Source organism: Homarus americanus, unplaced genomic scaffold (assembly GCF_018991925.1).
Source record: "Homarus americanus isolate GMGI-L3 unplaced genomic scaffold, GMGI_Hamer_2.0 scaffold58957, whole genome shotgun sequence".
Lineage (NCBI taxonomy): Eukaryota > Metazoa > Arthropoda > Malacostraca > Decapoda > Nephropidae > Homarus > Homarus americanus.
In genome coordinates, this window is record NW_024740903.1 from 22,243 (window position 1) to 41,295 (window position 19,053).

The window sequence follows — 19,053 nt, forward strand, 5'->3', positions numbered from 1 at the left end:
GTTTTTTTAACACTTACATTAGTAGAAAAGATGGCTGGGCATTCGGGGATGGGTGGTTGGTTCCGAGGCAGAGGGCAGATTATTGGCCCTCACCTGTATCACTTGTATCAATTGTATCACTATCCACGACAGAGGCTTGCAGGACCTCTTTGTCAAACCCCTCAAAGTCCATATAAGTCCATATCCTCACTATCATTATCACTATCACTGACTTGGGCCGGCTGTGATGGGTGGCGGGTGAAGAACTCGGTAATGTTTTGATGACTGGGCGACCTTGTGCGCACCCTGCTTGCGCCGCTCTCCGCGTAAAAGGGTACACACACAGCGGAAAGTGAGCATTCCGGTTTCGGCAGGGTACCGCGTAAACGTGGAAACGCTTAAAGTGGGACCGCGTAAAGCGAGGGTTGACTGTATATATGAATATATATATATGTATATATATATATATATATATATATATATATATATATATATATATATATATATATATATATATATATATATATATATATATATATATATATATATATATATATATATTACAGATGTGTAGAATACTTTTAAGTGAATTTGATGAATAAAGTAAATAATTTAAATTACAAAACCCTTAATCCTTAATGTCTCGTGTACATTATAGTATACTACAGTACGTATGATTGATTATGAACAAATACGTTTTTTCATAAAAGGTGAATATCTTTTATGTCCTACTTATACTGAGATTATCTCTTTCTCTTCCACAAATTCTACTGACACTAATTAACCCCTCTAAGGGAGGAATGGACTTAGTAAGGTTTATCTGTGGAGACCTGTTGAAAAACTTCCAAATCTAGACGATCACTCGATCACGTTACTTATTTTTCTCTTGACATGTGAAGGACTGGTTGGCCTCATCTGAAACTCTTGACTGACTGGATACCAGCTGTCAGAAGTCAACATGATGGAGAATCACAGGCCTATTATAGCTCCTGTTATGTGTTGTCAGGTATCCTTGCAGTGTTCATTGGAGGCTCCTTGTTGAACAGCACCACCAGGGCTTCTAAAGACTGTCGCACCTGTTGGTTTGATTGAAAATAAGTTTCAGAAAAAACAGGAAAACTTTTGTAACATGACATGTGCCACTCAGCACTATCACAGCTTTATAGAAAAGCGAGCAATTTAACCTGTACTTGTTTTCCTTGGTGAGATAACCAAGGTGTAGTAGTAGTGCCTTATTTCCTTTTTCTTTAACAATTAAGCAAGAATATTTGTATCTTGACATTTGTACAGCAAATTATGAGAATCTCTTCAGTTTACATCTATAAAAGTACATGAACATAATTTAACAATGACAGTTTCAAAGAAATATGAAGAGATAACTTTTATGTTACCACCAAAATCATATACCTGTACTGTACTGTTGTGTCACCTAATACAGTAACATGCACTAAGGCACTACCTTTTGTAGCATACATCATAAATGAGACATTCAAAACTAAATGTACAAGACATCATAAATGAAATTTTGTATATTTTTCAAGCTGGCATAATGGTGTCTCGCGCACACACACACAAAAAAAATCTGTCCACATAGTGTACTTATATTACATTCTTCTATTTTTTTTTAATTTACACAATTGTGGAACAGTTTCACTATAGCACGGCAGAGGAACAGTCTCACTATAACACAGCAGAGGAACAGTCTCACTATAACACAGCAGAGGAACAGTCTCACTATAGCACAGCAGAGGAACAGTCTCACTATAACAGAAGCAGAGGAACAGTCTCACAATAGCACAGCAGAGGAACAGTCTCACTATAGCACAGCAGAGGAACAGTCTCACTATAACAGAAGCAGAGGAACAGTCTCACAATAGCACAGCAGAGGAACAGTCTCACTATAACACAGCAGAGGAACAGTCTCACTATAACACAGCAGAGGAACAGTCTCACTATAACACAGCAGAGGAACAGTCTCACTATAACACAGCAGAAGAACAGTCTCACTATAGCACAGCAGAGGAACAGTCTCACTATAACACAGAAGAGGAACAGTCTCACTATAACACGGCAGAGGAACAGTCTCACTATAACACGGTAGAGGAACAGTCTCACTATAACACAGCAGAGGAACAGTCTCACAATAGCACAGCAGAGAAACAGTCTCACTATAGCACTATAGCACAGCAGAGAAAAAGTCTCACTATAACACAGCAGAGGAACAGTCTCCACGGCAGCACAGCAGAGGAACAGTTCACTATAGCACAGCAGAGGAACCGCTCACTATAGCACAGGATGGGGAGCAGAGTCTCGCTGTAACACAGCAGAGGAACAGTCTCCTATAGCACAGCAGAGGAACAGTCTCACTATAGCACAGCAGAGGAACAGTCTCACTATAACACAGAAGAGGAACAGTCTCACTATAACACGGCAGAGGAACAGTCTCACTATAACACGGTAGAGGAACAGTCTCACTATAACACAGCAGAGGAACAGTCTCACAATAGCACAGCAGAGGAACAGTCTCACTATAGCACAGCAGAGGAAAAATCTCACTATAGCACAGCAGAGGAACAGTCTCACTATAGCACAGCAGAGGAACCGTCTCACTATAGCACAGGATGGGAGCAGAGTCTCGCTGTAACACAGCAGAGGAACAGTCTCACTATAGCACAGGATAGGAGCAGTACCACTATAGCAGAGGAACAGTCTCATTATAGCACATCAGAGGAACAGTCTCACTATTGCACAGGATGGGAGCAGAGTCTCATAATAGCACAGGAGAGGAACAGTCTCACTATGGCACAACAGAGGAACAGAGGAATTCTCTATAGCATAGGAAGCAGCAGGGGGATTCACTGTAGCACAGCAGATGAACAGGGATTCATTACAGCACAGGAGAGGAACAGAGGGATTCACTATAGCACAACAGAGGAACAGGGATTTACTGTAGCACAGCAGAGGAACAGGGCAATTCATTATAGTACAGGAGAGGAACATAGGGATTAACTATAGCACAACAGAGGAACAGAGGGATTCACTATAGCAGAGAAGAACAGAAAGACACAGTGGCAATACTAAGCAACAGACATAGAAGGAAGTGAAGGACTGACTGTGGCAATATGTTTGAGCTGGATACTGAGGGTCTTCTCAATCTCAGTGGAAGCTGCAGCATGGAGTCTTTGCTGCATCTGGAGCACTTCCTCATACATGCCGTCACTGAAACATTGGGACATGACAGCAAAGTGTAATGACTCTAACATGACACCATCACTTATTCTTCTGCATTTCGCATGTTGGCATGACATACATTCATATCACATCTGGTAACATTATGCAACAGCCAGCATGGAAACATCACATCACAAACAATTCCTTTATTAATAGTTTAATGTGATACACATGGAAGATTACATTGTGTAAAATTACACTTTGTATTACATAAAAATCACAAAGAATGAAGTGATCCTGAAAATTTAATATACTGCACCATTCTAAGCCTTATAGTCTGTTAAATAACTCAGTGAAGAGGGATGTACTACTTCAACAAAGTACAATTCCTTGAGTATTCTCAGAAAAGTACTGTATCTTTATGATGGCCCATATTTTATCTGGAGTCCTACAACATTACTCCATAATGATTCAGGGATAAATGTAGTTGGACTTTAAATACATAGCACCATTAACACACACCAAATGTGAAAAGGACCTGGGTTTGTATGTTGACAATGAACTCAAGTTCTTGGACCATTGTGCGAAGAAGGTGAATCAGGCAACTAAGTTAGTAGGTCTTTTATTAAGGACGTTCACACACCTAAATGGTCCGTCTCTCATAATACTTACTACTCCTCATACTTCTCCAGTCCAAGCTGTTGGCTAAGGACATCGACTCGGTGCAGCATGAATGCAGCTGAGGCGAAGAGCATAAGGAGGAGGAGTGTAGAAATGAGTAGGAGCAGAGAAGTTCTGGGTAGTGACCACAGTTCCTTGATTCCCTCCCCCACCAACTTCACTGGTGCTCTCCCCATCCTGAAGCAGGCTGTCAGAGAGAGAACATGGTGTGTAGGTGGCACAATGATGTTGTACTGCGCACATCATTGTCATTCCCCCCAAAAACCCTTTAATTCATATTATGCTACATAACATTCCAATCCACTGCACTTGTAGAATCTCAGAGAACGGGAAACATTGACAAAGGATAACTCACCTACTCAATGTTACTGAATCATGTGTTGTATTGTACCCAGGTACGGTTATATAATATTAATTGTATGTATTCATAGCATTAAGGAGAACTCAAGGTATCCATAAGATGATTGGGGAAGTCCAGTTGAGCCGGACTTGTGTACTGTAGGACTAAGTGTGGAACGTGGTTTGAAGGTCATATTATTTATGTCTGTGAACGTGTAGCGAACATAAAAGTTCCACAAATATCATATGAAAATACATGAGAACAATGATCTGGAAAAAGGATAAATGCATCAGAACTATGTGAGGTGTTGGGAGTGACCCGGAAACTATACTTGAAAGGAAATATCTTGTATGCATCGGTGTGAACTTAATACACCTCGTCTCCTCTGGTGACGTATACCGACGACATGTACAGTGATCAGAGAATCTTATGTCTGTGTTCAAGTAGTGCAATGTGTGAGAGTAGGATCCCTACTTACAGTTTTAAGTGAAGTGGATACCCACGCTATGAACATTCGGCTTTTGTTTCAAGGCCGTGTCCCTTGTACCCGGCCTACAGGTGTGAGCTGTTGATATAGCCCACTTAATTTCCCCACGAACTGTCAAGCCCGAACCGTATTCCAGTATGTAATTTAGGATTAAAATATGGATTTATAAGACACCAGGTCACAATAAATGGGAAAATGGAGATGTGAGAACCATAAGAAATCAAAGTAAAAATTAAAGATTGGAAACTGTAGGCCTACGAGGTGAGGAGCGGCAGGGCACTGCCCTCAGTATCCTTCGTTCTCCCATCACCTCAGGTCAGTGTCCTCCATCGGGCTACATCCCGCCCTAAATTAGGCTTATATAGCAGTTATTACAGTTTAAAACTTTGCTTGATGCATAAAGTGAAATAGGGATGTGTTGGGGTGGGTGATAATGGCCCATCAGGCATTATTCCTGAGTATCCTTCGTTCTCCCATCACCTCAGGTCCCACGCGGTCGGAGTGCCTTGCTGGGCAGCGGCCATTATCCCTGTGAGCGTCCCACCATGTGAGGTGACTACTCCCAGCTATGCTAATCCACTGTGAACCTGTGGATTCCCAGCATACCACCCCAAATGAGTAGGAATAAATAAGGAAACACTTGAGAAACTCCGAGGTTGTCACTTGGAGCGGCATAATACCAGGCGTAGAAACAGTACTGCTATGTCCCTTGGCGTAGCCCTTGTCTCTACCCACCGAGGGCTGTGTGCGAACGAGGTGCCTGATATGTATGCCTAGAAATTACAAGGAGTCCCTTACTTGCAGGTGTGGAGTATAACAGGTGTGTTGAGATAGTGCTACAGGGAGGTGAGATGGTGTTACTATGTATGATGACCTAAGGTGCTATATTCCATACAGGTGGAGCAGTCTGACGTATTGAGTGATATTGCAAGAAGGGTAACCAACATCTTCGTTGTTCTTCTGAGGAAGGCCAACTCACTTGTATTTTTTGTTACAGTATGTTTTATAAGGAATAAATTAGTTAAGACATGTGATGGTTTCACCCTTCTGTTCCCTTATTGATCTGGTCAATGAAAAACCTTACTCAGTGCCTAGTCACCTCTGCCCACTACCAACCTGCTACATACTGCCCAGAGGGGGTCTAGTGACAGCAACCTTTAAAATTAAGACTATAGTTAAGTTATCCCCTTAGACTTAGTGACCCCATAATCTGGCAGTATATTGTGAACATTTGAGGGGAAGTGAATGTTTGTGGGTGGCACAATGAGGTGAACATTTACAGGGAAGTGAATGTTTGTGGGAGGCACAATGAGGTGAACATCTGAGGGGAAGTGAATGTTTGTGGGTGGACATCTGAGGTGACGTCTATAGGTGGATATCTGAGGGGGATGTCTGTGAAAGAAGGACATCTGGGAGAATATCTGTGGGGAGGAGGAAATCTTGCAGGTTATATCTCTGGCATAGAAAACATTTGGTAAAGAGGAATGATCGTGGAAAAGATGTGTGTGGGTGGCTGTTTGTGAGAAGGAAATACCTGCTTTAAAATAAAGTGAATAGCTCTCACTAAGGGATAGGTCTAACTATTTACAATAAGTTAAGACACACAGATCTACTGAGAAGAACTATATACAGTGCCCAAAGTACAATACTGCACATATCAATTCTAAGGGCAGAATTATTCATATGGGAACACACATACACATAATAGTTACACAGTACATTATATCTATAAGGTGAAAGGTGAAAGTCGGCCTCATAGGCATGACTGCTCGTTAGAGACAGTGTGGATACAGCACACTATATACTAAGCTATCAGTTCACAAGGAGGCAACATGGCTGGTACTGCTCTCGACTGTCTTCACTTCCCAAACTTGTAAAGTTAGGTACCCATTTACAGCTGGGTGAACTGGGAGTACTCAGGGATCGAACTACCGATACCTGGAAATAGAAGTGGGTGCTGTATCCACTTGACTGCTGCACTCTTGCATCTGCAAAGTAATAACCACTTAAAAATTACACACACATAAGGGAAAGTTAGTTTTAACTTACTTTTAACTAAGGATCCCTGTATGAACCACTGTATCAAGCCGTCACCAACGCCGGCAGCACCCCCAGGCTCCTCGGGTATACTCGCACCTACACCTTTCACCACTGACAATCCTCCTTGTCTTAACGTCACTGGATTTTGTGAACTGGTTAGATTACTTAATGGAATGCTGGTGGAGGAGGAGGTGCAGATGTCTGGGCCGGGGAGTATAGCTGTGGTGGTGGTGGTGATGGTGGTGGTGGAGGAGGTGTCTCGTGTCCAGGGCACCGTAGCACCAGTTGCCACGGCGGTCACAGCAGAGATTGGACTTGAAGCGAGGTACCCACTGTCTGTCTGGTCCTCCTCCATTAGGCTTTCCGCACTCCCCGACACAGAGTCTTCTCCATCGTCTTCCTCTCCTGCCTGTAGGAGTATTTTTTCTTCAGAATAACCAACACTGGACCAACATGTACCCATCCATTTGTTAGTTACAGTATGAAGTATTGTTCACAAAAAGACATCACTAGTAACTCCAGCAATCAACAGATGATAATAAGCTGAAATTTATCTTGGAAAATAATTTAGATGGTGTTCTTAGTGAGATTACGAAACTGATAAAAATCCTCTTGACAATTCCTATGACTACATCTAAGCCTGAACACTGCTTTTCAACATTAAAAAGAATAAAAACTTTTGAGGAGCACTATGAATCAGTTACGGCTAAATGCACTTGCAATGATTTCAACGGAGAAAAATTTCTTTAACAGTCATCTAAACATCAATGAGAAAGTTGTAGACCTTTTCACTCAAAAGAAAACGAGAAGAATGGATTTTATTTTTAAATAAATTTGGATCTAGACTGGAGTATTTTATCTGTAAGTGTTAAATGTTTTTTTTTATTTTTACCATACTTTAAGTATATATATATATATATATATATATATATATATATATATATATATATGCTTATGGAGAAAATAGGGTTGGTGCAGATTACTTGAAATCGAAAAAAAATTAGTAGTTAGCCTAACACAAAGGATAGCACAGTCTAAATAAATGTTACATTCATATCTAATAATGAAATCATACAGTAAATGTAACACTTTACCTTGAAAAAATATGAATATAACTTGATGGGGGATAAGAGTGATTTTGAGGTTGATAACCTCGAGCTTCTCTTCAAGGGTTATAGCCTTTCTTTTACGATCATCACCGGGAATGCGATCACCAGAACGCTTCTTGGAGATATTCTTCTTTACCATATTCACAGTTAATACCACAAAATTGGAGAAATAGTAAGCAAAATTTGCGTTACAGCAAACAAGCGTTCGCGTTTTACAAATATCATTCTTCTATTCATAAATCGCATTAGAGCCAATTCGAGTTGTCAAAACACACGTTATAGCAGAACTCACTGTATATATATATATATATATATATATATATATATATATATATATATATATATATATATATATATATATATATATATATATATATATATATATATATATATATATATATATGGTTTTGTTTCCACCTATGCAATTAAACATTTACGACCTGCACAACTGAACACTTACCACCTGTAGAGTTCGACACCACCTGTGCAGTGGAACACTTACCACCTGTACAGCAGATGGAGGCTCGCTGTCACTGTCAGCCAACCTCTGTGCCTTCTTCCATATGTGAAGCATCAATTTGTAGGTAGAGTCCCTGGAGAGGAGGGAGCCAAACACGTAGCTCTTGCCATCTAACATCTGCAGCCCTACGGCATTAGGGATGATCTTAGCCGTCCTCTCCTTCTGGATGCCCGCCACCTGTGTCACCGGGATCAACAACTGCAACAAAAACACCATGCGTCAGTGCAACACAACAATAACCTAAGTCTGTGCAATAACAAAACAACATACAGTACATTGGTCATATTCAGCTGCCATTGGAACGACAATAACCAGTACACAGTAAATAAGAAACATTAGTAGTAATATGCAGGCTCTGCTAAAACAATCGTTACTGTGCAACTGTCAAAACAAACGCTAGGATGCAAGTCACAACATCAACCATTGTCAGTTATACAGTTACTAAAAACAATTATCTGTGTACAGCAATTCAAACAACAATAACCGCAATTGCATACAGCTGCCACAACAACAATCGTCAGTGGGTAATTTTTTTTTAACTATACACAGTTGTCAAAATGATAACATTCGTCAGCTGTCAAAAATATCAATTGTCAGCTGTCAAAATAATGACATTCGTCAGCTGTAAAAACAATAACATTCGCCAGTTGTCGAAAACAATAATCGTCAGCTGTCAAAATAATAATAATCGTCAGCTGTCAAAATAATAACATTCATCAGCTATAAAAGCAATACCATTTGTCAACTGTGTAAAAACAATTGTCAGATGCCCAAAAAAAATATCGTCAGATGTCAAGAGAAAATAATCGTTAGCTGTCAAAAAACCATATATTTTTTTTGCAACTTCATTCGGAGACAAAACAAAACACAAAAACAGCTAGTTTTTGATACGAGGAAGATGCCATTTTCTCATACAGGGGAGACAGTCCGTCATACAACGTTTGTCAGAGAGTAGATGTGAAGACAGGTAGTAGGCAGCTACCAAACAGGGAGGTACTACCGCCTGGGAAGATATTGGAAGCATAATGTGTTGTCTAATGGTATAGACCCTGCTGCCATAAGGCATCACAAAAATTATGACTAAGTCCCAGGTTGATGATCTGACTTTCTGCCTCATTTACACATAACTGCAGGGTTTCAATTGTTTTTCTTACTTTGGTTGGTTGGTGAAATGGAGAGAAGAGAGCATTAGGTCTGAGGGTGCAAGAGGGGTACAGTACAAGGTAAAGTTCAAAAGTGGGAAATATAGGAGGAGGTTGACAGCAGGTGGGCTAGCTACCTTGCGGAGTCTCTTACTTTGACAACACAACATACATATATCATTTCTCACTCTTGATTTTTTTTTTAAATTTTGTATTTATTTATGGTCCTTTATTTACATCATTATAATTAATTATTATATTATATTTTATATATATATATATATATATATATATATATATATATATATATATATATATATTTAATTAGCCCAATAAAGCACGCGGACTTCTACATACAATCAACACCTCAACCCGCCAGGATTCGAACCCACGGCCCACAAGCCTATGACTGTGACCGGGGAACGCTAACCGCTGGACCACCAGGATACTAAAAGCAGTCCTAGACTTTGTTATATTTCACACAAAGCCTGTTCAACGAGCTTATGGCGCCGTGAACCTCTAATGGGGACCACCCGTATCACTTAGGTGGTCAGAGTAACGTTTTACCAAATCCGGCTTCGAAACACGAGGATCCATATATATTTCATTAGCCCAATAAAGCACGCGGACTTCTACATACAATCAACACCTCAACCCGCCAGGATTCGAACCCACGGCCCACAAGCCTATGACTGTGACCGGGGAACGCTAACCGCTGGACCACCAGGATACTAAAAGCAGTCCTAGACTTTGTTATATTTCACACAAAGCCTGTTCAACGAGCTTATGGCGCCGTGAACCTCTAATGGGGACCACCCGTATCACTTAGGTGGTCAGAGTAACGTTTTACCAAATCCGGCTTCGAAACACGAGGATCCATATATATTTCATTAGCCCAATAAAGCACGCGGACTTCTACATACAATCAACACCTCAACCCGCCAGGATTCGAACCCACGGCCCACAAGCCTATGACTGTGACCGGGGAACGCTAACCGCTGGACCACCAGGATACTAAAAGCAGTCCTAGACTTTGTTATATTTCACACAAAGCCTGTTCAACGAGTTTATGGCGCCGTGAACCTCTAATGGGGACCACCCGTATCACTTAGGTGGTCAGAGTAACGTTTTACCAAATCCGGCTTCGAAACACTGAGCGCAGCTTCTCTGGCAAGGTCCACTGCTACTGCAACAGTCTGAACCTGACCAGTCACAGGTTCACTCCTCCTCTCACCTGGTATGCCATGCAACACATGTCTCCATGCGTGACGAATCGTAGCAATAGACAGCAGATCCCATGCCTCCACCAAGAAGTCTACAGCTTGTTTGACGTTAAACTTCTTCCAAAATTGTTTGACGAGAAGTTCTTGAGTCGCCGCCTCTTGTTCCTTGTCCTCGTCGCTTTTACTCTCGCTGTCGGTGTCACCCAGCTTACGCAACTCATCCTTGGTGTTGGTAGAGTCGTTCAGGAGCTTGAATTTCTTTGCCGAGTATGCAGCTTTAACATTGCAGATTAACTCCTGGTCCATGGGCTGGATTAATGACGTAGTGTTGGGAGGAAGGAAGACCACTTTTACGTTGGGGTGACGATCCATAAGTAGGGGCGAGTGTCCAGGTGCGTTGTCAAGGAGCAACAAAATATTGAAAGGAACATTCTGTTGCTCGCAGAATTTCTGCACGTCAGGAACAAAACAGTTGTCAAACCAGAAGAGGGACAGAGAAGAGGACATCCACGCCTTACGTGCGGTTAGCCAGTGGACATTAAGCTTGTTCATGTCCATATTCTTGTAGGCGTGCGGCTTGCGGGCTTTGTGAATCACCGATAACTTTGGTTTACAGGTACCGGAGGCATTGGTGGTAAACAGGACGGTGATGCGTTCCTTCTGCATCTTCCGGCCCCTTACCTTGCTCGCAGACTGGACAACGAAGGTCTTGGAAGGTAACTTTTTCCAGAAAAGACCAGATTCGTCCATGTTAAACACCTGGTCGTCACTGTACTGTCCTTCCTCCATAATCTCACGTAAAAACGGAGGAAAATCTCTAGCCGCCGCACGGTCAGCACTCGCTTCCTCACCAACAATGCTGATGTTGGTGACCTTGTTCCTCCTCTTAAACCTATGCAGCCAACCATGGGAAGCATTGAAGGGTTTGGGCTCTGCAATTCCCAGTTTACGTGTCACTGCTGCGTATAGCTCACGTGCGTACTCCTGCACTGAGCGCGTGTCCACCGCCATGTTGCGTCGCGCCTGACGCACCAAATAACTCACCAGCAAAGTTTCCACTTTTGCCAGCACCCTGTTCTGGCAATACCTGATAGATGAAGCACCTGCAGACTTTGTGATCTTCATGTGCTCCTTTATCTTGGCTGCATCCTTCTTTATTGTACGAATCGTAGATTCGTTGACGCCATGCTGGCGCGCGATATCAACTTGGCGTCTTCCTTTCTCCAAATCTTGAACAATTTGGTACTTCAGCTCGTAGCTTAATGAACGTCGTGTCTTCTTTGGTTTAGTGCCGCTGGGTCCAGGTAAGGAAAGGTTTCTCTCTGGGGGTGGTGGTCCGGCGGAAGCCATTTTACGGAACAATGGATGCGCGTTAACCCGGCGTGGCCTTGAGGGATGAAACTGCCGCGGCTAGGTCAAGCGTCGTCTCTCCTCCCTCCCTCCCTCCCCGGGGTAGTCACGTCATAATACTTTAAGCCAATTACAGCTAGCAGCAGAGGGGGGTAGGGCTGCATGGCCAATCACAGTCCGAGACGTCATATGACGTCAGTGATAACGCAACAAAGACACACACTGCGCAACCTTACCGCGCCGCTTACCCAAGCGGAGGGAGGAGGAGGGAGAGGCAGGCAGGCAGGCGGGCGGGTGGGTGGCGCGTGGCGCGTGGTCAAAATCTAAAAATAGCATCCGAGCCGGACACTCACCGCGTAGCTGTGGAAAAACCCGCGTTAAGTGAAAGTTCAGCTTTGGCAAGGCACCGCGTATATGCGAAAACGCGTTAAGTGAAAGCGCGTTAAGCGGGGTAAAACTGTATATATATATATATTTTTTTTTTATTAATTTTTAATATTTTTAATTAATTCATTATTATTATTATTATTATTATTATTATTATTATTATTATTATTATTATTATTATATTTTCGCCCCGAAGGCCTGATATGGGTCATTAACCTGTGCATTGGTGAGCTTGTAGTGGATTTCTCCCCAACAAACGCTGTTTGTCGCTGCGTAGCCGACCCCGCGAATTCCCCAGTGTATGCCTCGTGGTCTGGGTCAACCAGCGCCGCCATACATCACGGAGGTTAACTACTAAGCCACGCCAACCCCCGCCATTTAAGACCTCACCTCGTGGTGATCTCGCTCTTTCTACCTACACCAACCAGCCAGCAACACCTCCTCCTCCTCCGCCTGCCTGGCGGTCCTCGCTCCCGCCGGCGAGCATGGCGACCCACAAGCTGTCCTCCTCTGAGCGTCCTCACCAACCAACTCTCTTCTTCTAGCTACAGCCGCAGCAAGCTACACCACCTCCTCCGCCGCTGCCTGGCGGCCCTCGCTCCCGCCGGCGAGCATGGCGACCCACAAGCTGTCCTCCTCTGAGCACCCTCACCAACCAGCTCTCTCTACATCACACTTGTAACCAGGCTGCCGTCCCAGCACCAAGCTGCATTGTACATCCAATACAACATGTATACATGAGAGCACATTGTGAGTTTCCTTTCTCCATCCCATGCTGAGTCTGAACACAAACCCATACCTCCACAAATGGTGACCCCCGGAGATTCGCACTCACACAGGATGGAGGAGAAACCGATCACTCTCCCAGCCTTCAAGCAACATAGAAGACTGGCGTATCCACACAGAGGCAGCTCTCATCGGCTCTACATCTACTGTCTCTACTGTACACCGCAGGTTAGACACCCTAGAGCAGCTCTGCTACTCTGAGCAGACAGCAGCTCCTATTCCTGCCCCAAGCACCACGTCCTACTGACCCCAACACACCCGTCCTGCCTCAGACGCCGACCCCGGCCCAGCAGTACCCCCTGCCGCTTCTCCTGATGCAGCCCCTGCTCCCGACGCGGCCCATGCACCCGAGTGTGGACCTACACACCCCTCTTTTCTCCCTCAGGTACTCCCTGCTACTGTCGTGGACCCAGCTGCTGTCACGAGCCCTCATCCGCTTCTGCTGACGCAGCCCCTACTCCTGACCCAGGCCCACACACCCTAGCAGGCGCATCTGACGACTCTGTACCTGCCTTGAGGGAAGCACAACATTCATCGCCTCCACACACCCTCTTTCTCCCTCTCTTCTCCCACAGATATTGTGTATCTAGACAGTTGTCTCTTCTAGCGGCCGGCTCATCCACGCCCTGCCGTTATGTCCCACATGAGGCACGCACCGCCCGTTCTGCCTCACATGTGCCATGCAACCCTGCAGACAACAAGTCTCCTACACCGCCTGGAGGGAAGGAGGGAGTATTGTAGTGGATTTCTCCCCTACAAACGCTGTTTGTCGCTGCGTAGCCGACCCCGCGAATTCCCCAGTGTATGCCTCGTGGTCTGGGACAACCAGCGCCGCCATACATCACGGAGGTCAACTACTAAGCCACGCCAACCCCCGCCATTTAAGACCTGACCTCGTGGTGATCTCGCTCTTTCTACCTCCACCAACCAGCCAGCAACACCTCCTCCTCCTCCGCCTGCCTGGCGGTCCTCGCTCCCGCCGGCGAACATGGCGACCCACAAGCTGTCCTCCTCTGAGCATCCTCACCAACCAACTCTCTTCTTCTAGCTACAGCCGCAGCAAGCTACACCACCTCCTCCGCCGCTGCCTGGCGGCCCTCGCTCCCGCCGGCGAGCATGGCGACCCACAAGCTGTCCTCCTCTGAGCACCCTCACCAACCAGCTCTCTCTACATCACGCTTGTAACCAGGCCCTCCCTCGTTCCTCGAATTCGTCCAGGGTTGTTAAGAGACGGCGAGATAGTTTGGTCCAGGTGAGGCAAGAGACCTGTAGTGGACGTCTCCCCTACAAGTGCGTAGCCACGCCACCACCTGCTATCACATTCCAACGTGCCGTTGTCTAGCAACGAAACTATTCACCGGCGACTTCTCGGGTTTTCCCAACATGACTCATAGCGGCTGCTGCTGGGTATATAAGCTCTGTCTCTCCATTGAGATTCATTCAGACCATTCTTCCTGAACTAGCAACACCTCCTCCTCCGCCGCTGCCTGGCTGCCCCTAGCATCTCCTCGCCTGCCTGGCGGTCCTCGCTCCCGCCAGCGAGCATGGCGACCCACCAGCTGTCCTCTGAGCCTCCTCACCAACCAACTCTCATTCTGCACCTCCAGCACCAGACTGTCTATCATATACCTCATAATATACAAGAAAACCACATTAGAGTTTCCTTCCATCCTGAGTGCTAGACAACATTAATATCTCGATACCCCTACAGACCCATCAGGCTAAGAATTATAGGGCTTTGTCAACAAAATGATGGTGTTATATATTATGGATGGTGTTCATATACTCATGAACAAAATTTTAATACAGTATTGAATATAAGCATTTATACTTTAATTATATGAATTTTACAAGAGATTTAGACCAATAAAAAATGAATATACCGTAGCTCAGTGTAACCCACTAGAACTCACTGTAACTTACAGGGACATAAAAGGAAGTGTTCACTACAGTCTGGTTGACGCCAAATGCCACTGTATGAATATTGATTAATATTGTTTACAAGTAATGCAGCGTTTGCATATGAGCAGGAGACATACTCCGTATTCGCCTGTTTCTGGTAAAATAAATTTCCATGAAGAATTGTGTCACATCGTAGAGCATTTATTGAGAGAATTATTTTAATCTTTCAGGAAATCACGCAGCCTTCAAATATCACTCTTCGATATTGTTCTCCCGCGACGAGATTGAATTGTTAACTCATCGGTGACGATCCTTCTTATAGGTTGAGACTTGGAAGCTGACGCCCCAAGAACGACACCTCCCAACCTGGGTTTCTAAGGTACACTCGGTTGTCAAAAAAAAAAAAAAAAAAACTACCGTACAGGGTGGGGTCCGATGATTTTCCAACTGAACATTCCCGTTGTCTCACGAGGGTTGGTAGGCCTGAATGCGAGACACTTCGTATTTAATTTGGTAGGCCGAAATTAGCTATTTCATTGACAATATTGAATTACTTTGTTACAATATGACTGGAGAATGTCAGTATACAGTATATAGACAAGTTAACTGTATGTTATATTAAATGTTCCACACACCGTGGACTACAGTAACCATGGAAGTGAATGAGTTATCATATAGGACACATCTGGCAAGTTAGTAACGCTGTACTCATACCGGAACACACAGCATGTAAACTTTGTGATAAACCTTTAAAGCATACACTTGAACACTATATTATTGAATGTGACACTGTCAAAGACTTCAGGCCACCCGACTTATTGTATCTTGAACTATGTAATTACTTCATTGAATCAGGTGTGCTTGAGGACATTCTTGCTGTTTATCCCAAATTTGCTAGCCCACACTGATTAGTCTTCAATTAGAATATGACTCCAATGTATGTGATCCACTAACCTATATATACTGCTAATGAATATGATGTATTTCCTTCTTTGTGTACGAACCTCTGTCCTGTATGGCAGTGAAGAGTGACATTACCCACATGAATCTGACCGACGTATATGTATGTATGTGTGTGTGTGTGTGTATGTGTGCATATGTGTATATATATGTATAGGTATATGTGTATGTATATGTGTATATGTATGTATATGTGTATGTGTGTGTGTACATATATGTATATGTACTGTCAATGAATATGATGCATCTCTTTGTGTACGAACCTCTGTCCTGCATGGCAGTGGACAGTGACATTACCCATATGAATCTGACCTCTATACATTTATAGCTGTTATTGAATATGATGTATTTCTTTGTGTATGAACCTCTGTCCTGCGTGGCAGTGAGAAGTGATACCACCCTCAGTGTCAAGACCTGACTGAATTACTCAGAATAGGCAAACTGTACTACAAGCTCTGCCAATAAATTTCTTAAACTTAAAAACTGTCATATAGGAATGCATTACATGTTTGGCAGAATTAGTGGATATAGTAAAGGCATAATATTATTTTGCAAGCGAATTTCGAATCTATATTTGTATTGCTACTTCACTTTGGGCTAATGCCACAGATGTCAATCTTTTTTATTGTAAAAAAATGCCATGCTGTTCCGAAATATCCGAATAGCTCCACAGTTTCGCATGCCGTCATAATGGAACCCGGCCAACGACGTTTTACCATATGGTCAATAATTCCGTTAAGTCTAGTACTGGGTTTCGTCTCAGAGTGCCGAACACGTGTTTCGCGCAGGAATTGTAACTTTTATAATATTTCTCTCTATGTTATTTAAGACAGGTTATTATATCCTACGGTGTTATCAACGTCGTAACTGTAAACTCAAATGGTAGGGTCTTCGTTCAGCTGAATCCTTCAATAAAAAAAAAAGATTGATCGAATAGCGTGAGATCAGAGATGATTGTTTTCCTGCTTATTATATTAGTCATTGTTTTGTAAGTGACGTGTTCTGTGTAACATAAGGATCTGATACCATTAAATATAGGTTGCAAATTGTTGTAGACACGCTCTGGGTCTTATCACCAGTTGGAAGACATTAAGGTCGGGTGTTTACAACTCCTTTACTAACACGTCAAAGCCTACAATTCTACAAGATGGATGGTACAGTCAATATAAGAGGCGGTACAGACTGCATGGAGGGCGGTACAGACTGCATGGAGGGCGGTACAGACTGCATGGAGGGCGGTACAGACAGCATGGAGGGCGGTACAACCTATATGAACGGCGATACAACTTAAAGAAGAGCGGTACAGAGCCACAGTAACCCCCAGTTGTTAGGCAGCAGTTTGGTCCAAAACACACCTGTCTACAAAACGAACATCTTAGCTAAGTTGAAGCTTCAGCCAATTTGAGGTAAAGCTGTCTAGTGCTGCAACTAAAGTGTTGCAGAATTTCAAATACGGTGATATTTTATTTAGCATGCAAGTTTCTCTAAATCCAAGCATTAAATATAGCTTTATATAAAAGTATAATATCATGGGCGAGATAAATGGAGCATAACGTGTTGTTATCATGTCAAGTTTATAAAGGTCCATGAGGCTGCCAGTTACTGCTTTACACCACTCAACATTTCAACCTTATCATCATTCGCTAAATTTAAACTTGTATTATGACACTCACAAAAAACAAAAAAAATCGACAAAAACATCCAAAAAATAATGGCTACAAAATAACAATAAAAAGCATAGAAGCTCGAAATGTCAAACTTACAATTAGCGAAAAATACACAATATTATCGTGCTCCGGGAACACCATCAGCCACAGTCTCCCATTGATCAAAACAAAAACAAGAGTAACGCTCACTCAGACACAAGCCAGATGAACCATTATAAACATGCCAACATATTGTCTGTAATATGTGAAATAATTACTTAATAGTTTATCTATATACAGTATACTAATTACTTAATATATTTATATGTATTTATGTATGCTTAATTACTGTATTTATCTGTATCTATGTATTTTATTACTGTACTTCTATGTATTTTAATAACTGTATTTATCTTTAAGTACTTATCTATAAGTTGAAAGAGAAAGAGGAAAAACAAAGAGAGAGGGAGAGAGAGAGAGCAACTTACCCTGCTGACGTGCCCAAAGATCTTGGAGTAAAAGGCGAAGAAGTTAGGAGTGATGTACAGAGTTCCCTGAAGCAAGATGTCGGACACCAGGGCGCAAGAGAAGTCTGAAACACAAGTCATGATTGGTTAGTACTAGCTCAAGTCTGACTGGTTGATTAGTACTGGCTGATGTCTGATTGGTTGGTTAGTATGGCTCAAGTCTGATTGGATGGTTAGAACTGGCTCAAGACTAGTTGGTGAACATAAGGGGCAAGTCTCATTAGTGATGGGGCATAATTAAGGGTAACGTGTTTGAAAGATGTATAAGTCTGATTGGTGATAAGACATGATTAATACTAATGTCTGTGTTTAATGATGCTGGAGAAACAGAAAAGCCTGAAGTCTGATTGGTAATGGAGCATAATTAAAGGTATAATGTCTTGTTTTAAGGATGTTGGGGAGACACAATATTGTAAAGGCAAAAGTCTTATAAAACAAGGTAAGAAATCTGGATACTGAAAGCTGTTCACTTAAGCCAATACAATATGGAAAAAACTTCCAACACAAACCCATCACCAACTGAAGACTTAACACAACAAACGAAGAGAGAAAATAACTTAAGAGGTACAACCAATATTAAGTATAAATTCACAGTAAAAATAAAACTCTTGAGTACAAATTCTCAGTAAGAAATAAAACATCCTGAAAAGTTTGAATTCTTGTTCAGATATACAGGTATATTAGAGGTGAGTCTGAGACGAGGGTGTCAGTTTTCACGAAAAAGCCTTAAGACGCACCACACATGGCCTACAGTAAGTGAATATACGACTTGTGTCAAAGGTTGAAGGTTAAGGTGTGTGTGT

The 19,053-nt window shown here is 42.8% G+C and overlaps 1 protein-coding gene across 4 annotated transcripts in view; it reads right to left on the reverse strand.

The window, feature by feature from the left end:
* Positions 1-548: 548 nt before the first annotated feature.
* Positions 549-19,053, reverse strand: part of LOC121875556 (cyclic GMP-binding protein C-like) — a 176,546-nt gene continuing 158,041 nt past the window's right edge. For 3 of the 4 annotated variants that reach the window (XM_042380145.1, XM_042380146.1, XM_042380144.1), the window contains 6 exons: positions 18,212-18,315; positions 8,310-8,525; positions 6,708-7,107; positions 3,823-4,018; positions 3,093-3,198; positions 549-1,055 (listed from right to left, as the gene is read on the reverse strand). In XM_042380145.1, the coding sequence (XP_042236079.1) occupies positions 972-1,055; positions 3,093-3,198; positions 3,823-4,018; positions 6,708-7,107; positions 8,310-8,525; positions 18,212-18,315 (1,106 nt within the window). In that variant the 3' untranslated portion in view covers positions 549-971. Of the gene's footprint in view, positions 1,056-3,092; positions 3,199-3,822; positions 4,019-5,497; positions 6,597-6,707; positions 7,108-8,309; positions 8,526-18,211; positions 18,316-19,053 lie in introns of those variants that run through there. The other variant, XM_042380147.1, reaches the window with a different exon arrangement.